We start from the raw sequence: 4,974 nt of genomic DNA, 5'->3' as shown, positions 1-4,974 counted from the left end.
TGTTTTGTAACAGCCAATCCAGAAAGCTCATTGCTTGTTTTGACACTGACCAGGATGTTACTGGAAGGTGTCAGCCCCTACACATCCCATGCTTGGAATGTCACCACGCATGGCACTAGTGAATCACACCCTGAGTACTATATCATTCAGAGTTTTCTTGTATACATTTCTTAATTTCTATTTTTCCTTCTCTGTTATTAAGAAATGTAAGCACTTTGTCACCCTTACAACACTTCATGGCAGATTGGCAATCCTGCGTCCCAGATTCAGTAACAGATGCCCTACACGTAAGTGAGGAGTTTTATTACAGATTTTGTAGGAAAAAATACAATTTAACTCAAGTTTCAATGCAAATTCCAGCTTTCGCCACTGAATAAAACTTTGAATTCAAGACTTAAATATGACACTGCTTCCTCTTGAGACTGAAACTTCTTGTCCTGGTTTCACAATGCAAAGCTCATGTGCGATTTTAGATGTAATTGAAGGGATCATAATTACCTTGGAAAACTCATCAGTGTAGGGACATGACAAGAAAGATGGAACACTTTGGGACACTTCTCGCAGCAGAGGAGCTCCCCTCCATTCTGACATACTGCACACCAGTCTTCATTTGGATCATCCTCCTTCCTACCCTCCCCAGCATGAGAGGGTCCTATCCATCCTGTCTTCCCACTGGATGTGTTCTCCTGCAGTGCCCCTGGCTGGTCATCTGTGCTATCCGGTGCATCCGTCCTCAAGACAGCTTCACTGGAAGTGGAGCTGTGGTTGCCATCTAATAGCAAAGAAGTGAGGATGCTCCTTGAGAAGGAAGACTGTGGGAACAAGCACAGGGGGCCAGATTACAAACTCTGAGTAACAACAAGCAAACCAACCTCAGTAACAAGTTTGCATGCAAGCAGCACACAACTTGCAACATGCATGCAAAAATTACTAACAGACCATAACATCAGGCAACTGAACACAAGAAATTAGCTATGAAAGGCTATTTACTGCTCCACTAACAAACAGGATTCTTTGCTGGTCCAAGATCTAGCAACCCTACTTCTGCATGCTGCTGTACTGTGATCAGAACACTCTGAGCAGCACCTGAAAATCTGAGCTCTGCAGGCCATTTCCCATCTTCCCAGGCTCTCAGGGAAGAGAAGCAGTCTGGTTGTGCCAGTTAAATTAACTGGTGGTAGGGCTAGTTTGACTTTGAATGGCATCTCTTCCTTGCCCTGAGCTTTGTCTTTTTCCCCTGAAAGAGTTCCCAGCAGAACACAACTCCCCACAAACACAAACTACCCTCCAAAGAGAAAAGAGATCATTACATTCGGTGGTCGGGGCTCCTCCTCCGTTTCTTGCTTCACTACAACAATTGGGAAGTCAAAGTTTTCATTTGGTGCACTTGACTCCTGCTTAATTCTTATCGGCTCCAACATAACAACTGGGACTCTGTGTGTAGAATCAGCTCCCGGAGGCCTGCTGGAGGAGCCAGAACTGTAAATGGCAAAGAGGCAGGACAAAACGGAAATGAAGAGTCAGAACTGGATGCCTTTTGTACACTGATGCCTTCCAAGACCTCAGGATGCTATTTTGCCCCTTCGAATCCTGAGCATTGCAGTGCTCCTTCTACAGAACACAACATCCAAACTTATTTCCTTGGCTGTATACTGAACAAGCATTACCAAAGGGGAAAATTTTAATGGTGCAGTTCCAGAACTAGAGAATTGCTCATAGTTTGACTTCCCATTAGTGCAAGATTTGCAAATAATCCCCATTTCTTTTATGCCATGCACAAAAAAAATCACTTCCACTGAGCACCCTCCTGCTTCGGAGGAGATGCAGCTGGATCTGGGGAAGGACCAGTGTCTCTCCGGCGCTTAACTGAACACTGAACAACAGAACTGAATAAGGCAGATAAAACACATACTTCCATTTTCTTGGAAGAGTTTCTTACAGCCTTGCAGCTCTACCAGAACTGGGACCCTACTGTTAGAACTAGATCTGTCTTTTTTCACTAGGGTGAGAACAGAGAGCTAAACTCCAAAATACCAGATATTTTTTACATCAAAATGAAGAATTTCGAATCTAACACAATTAATCAAACAGCAGCAGACAGAATCACCCTTTTTTAAATGCAAGTCAGAGACTCTTGAGACAAACCTTTAAAAGTTCCTAAGAGTCCTCCACAAAATTCACCATGAATGAAATAGAGCAGAAGGTGTTCTGTATTACAAAGCACATGCACTTCCAGCTCCAGTAGGATCAATGTCATTCTTCTCTGCATGAAAAATTAATCTCATGTTGGATGTGTGCTCTAATTTATTGCCACACATCAATGGATCTGCACTCTTCAAACAACATTGTGTAAATAAATTCATTCATTGATATTCCATCAGTAAGGGATAAAAACATTTGTGTAGACTCTTAGGAGATATCTAGTGGTCACTTAACTAACTGTACTGCAGCAGCAAACTTTAAATAGTCCTCTTTGTAACATCAGCTCCTTCAATCCGAAGTAATTTATAGTTCCACAAGGAGTTTCAATATGCAGCTTTTTGCTTTAGCTGATTTTTCTGAATTTAAAACCCAATTGGAATTGGAATCCTTTCAATTATACCAACGCAGCCATCACTCACAGAGTGAATACATTGTTAGAGGTGCTATTCATGCATCCCAGAAGAAATTAGCAATAACTACCAGGCCAGACCTGCTAACAGAGGTGAGGCGAATCGACGTCTATGGGCATTAAAGAGAGAAGAGACAGAGGCATGTTCTGTGGAGGTGGGAGTTACTTTTTCTTCTCTCCCACTCTCTTCTTACCTCTCTCTGCTCCCAACACTGGAGGCACTGGGTGAACGAGCTGGAGGGTGTACATTTGTCACACTGACTCCTCCTAGGACAGAGGGATGAGGTTAGAGCAGAACACAGGTCTGTGTCAAGTCTGAGATGTGACTCAGAGAAGTACACAGATTATCCAGCATCCAAATCGAACTTCCCCAGTCACCATCTCTAGCCACTGCCTCCTGGTACATTCCATCTTGCTTTCCCAAACACTTACCTCTTACTGCAGCTCCTAGGCCTGAATTTGCTGCTCACCTGGAGAGTGTCTCTGTTCTATGGATTTCTCTCCCATTTCCTAAGATCTACTGCTTTTTCCCTCCATGTGTTTAAGATCTGGTCACTGAACTTTTAATCACAACACCAAAATATTCTCAACCTCCTCCTAGGCTTTCTACAACTCTGCTTTCATTTTCCTGTTTCTAGTCTTTGATAAAAAGTAATTCACCATGATATCAGTGTTAACATTGCCACATTAGATTTTTCAATTCCAGCACTTCAACAGAAAATTGCACCACAGTTCAGTTACCTGAGAGGCCTGGTGATGGCACTGAGGAGTTTGGTGACTGCACAGTCCTGTTCAAAGGGGGTTTAGGCTGATTCTGCTCTGCAGTGCCATCCTTCCTCACAGCGTTATCCAGTGTGATGTTTCCTGAACAATCAATCTGAGAAGTGGAGAAGTGAGGGGAAGCACTTAGTGTTGGTGGTAGGGAGAGGGAAACAATCCCAAAACAACAGCAAAACCCACCCCATGCCTCTGCCATACTGTTTTTCTGAAAGTGAAGACCCAAATGTATTTCACCTAACATTAACCATTGAGCAGTGAGATGGTTACTTTAAAACAGATCATCTTGCATTGTCTAAAGAGAAAATGAAATGTCCAGATCCAGACAGTGCTTCAGTTTAAGATCAGATGACTCTGTAGGTGCAGTTTCGTTCCACCAGCTGCAGGGAAGGCATACACCAGCAGGGAGCTCTCACACATGCAGATGAATTTTTATTTCCACACCTTCTCTAGACATGCTCACATTATGTGCTCTAGAAAAGATAGTAAGCTATACACAAACTACCCATTAATCCACTGGCCTTGAACAGGACTGGAAGAACCTTTTTGCCACTCCACTGGCCTTGAACAGGACTGGAAGAACCTAAAAGGACACTCCATTCTACCTTTCCCACATACCTCCTGGACAGGGGACTCAAAGCGCAAGCAGCAAATCAACACAGGTTGCTTCCACCCATGGCTCAGCCAGATAACTGAGCTTTGTTTTAGGGGCTTCTGAGCTACCATTCTAACTGCCTGTAGAAATTCCATATCCTGGTTGGCCTTGAACAGGACTGGAAGAACCTAAAAGGACACTCCATTCTACCTTTCCCACATACCTCCTGGACAGGGGACTCAAAGCGCAAGCAGCAAATCAACACAGGTTGCTTCCACCCATGGCTCAGCCAGATAACTGAGCTTTGTTTTAGGGGCTTCTGAGCTACCATTCTAACTGCCTGTAGAAATTCCATATCCTGGTTTGATGAAGAGGAATGACTTTTTGAAGTGTTAGGTGTCTTCCAGTACGTAAGCTGATGTTTGATAAGGAAACAGCTCACCTTGGCATCAGTTTTCTCAGTGGACACCTCACAAATCCACTCACATCAAACACAGTGACCACTGAAACTTCTGTTTATGAGCTAGATTTACCCAAAGTGGATGCAGAAGCCTCTGCAAGGTCAGCATATTTGCAGTGATTTGGGCCATGTATCTTAGTAGCATAAACTCAGACATATACAAGTAGTAGCTCATAACACTGTGCACAAAAATAAGGATGCTAAAATGTCTCACAGGCTCAGTAGTTTTATGACCATGGTGTGGAGTTTACCTTTTAAGCCTGACAGACACTGTGATTCTGTACTCTGTGCACTCCATTCTAACAAACAGAACACAGAGTTCATTGGTGAGGACCAAGCACTAGTGGGAGAAGCACCATCAGCAAACCACTGCTGTCTGTGGACACTGCTTTGTGCTAAGAAAGCTAAGCTCATGCATTTCTCTTAGTATCATTATGGGGCTGGGGAAAACTATGCAGCACCCAAGTAAACAAGTTTAATTACAATTACAGCCTGCAATGTTTATCTCTTAGTTGTCCTAAGAGCTCACAC

General features: G+C 43.4%; 1 protein-coding gene across 1 annotated transcript in view; it reads right to left on the bottom strand.

The window, feature by feature from the left end:
• Positions 1 to 498: 498 nt before the first annotated feature.
• TRIM24 (tripartite motif containing 24) overlaps positions 499 to 4,974 on the bottom strand; it is a gene marked incomplete at both ends in the record, with an annotated part of 27,563 nt that continues 23,087 nt past the window's right edge. The window contains 4 exons of the mRNA XM_009081861.1: positions 499 to 812; positions 1,311 to 1,479; positions 2,806 to 2,878; positions 3,353 to 3,488. Coding sequence (XP_009080109.1) covers positions 499 to 812; positions 1,311 to 1,479; positions 2,806 to 2,878; positions 3,353 to 3,488 — 692 coding nt within the window. The remainder of the gene's footprint in view (positions 813 to 1,310; positions 1,480 to 2,805; positions 2,879 to 3,352; positions 3,489 to 4,974) is intronic.

The sequence above is a fragment of the Acanthisitta chloris genome, unplaced genomic scaffold (genome assembly GCF_000695815.1).
Source record: "Acanthisitta chloris isolate BGI_N310 unplaced genomic scaffold, ASM69581v1 scaffold1449, whole genome shotgun sequence".
Classification (NCBI taxonomy): Eukaryota; Metazoa; Chordata; class Aves; order Passeriformes; family Acanthisittidae; genus Acanthisitta; species Acanthisitta chloris.
Note: the sequence above shows the minus strand (reverse complement) of the source record. Positions and strands in the feature narration are given on the sequence as shown.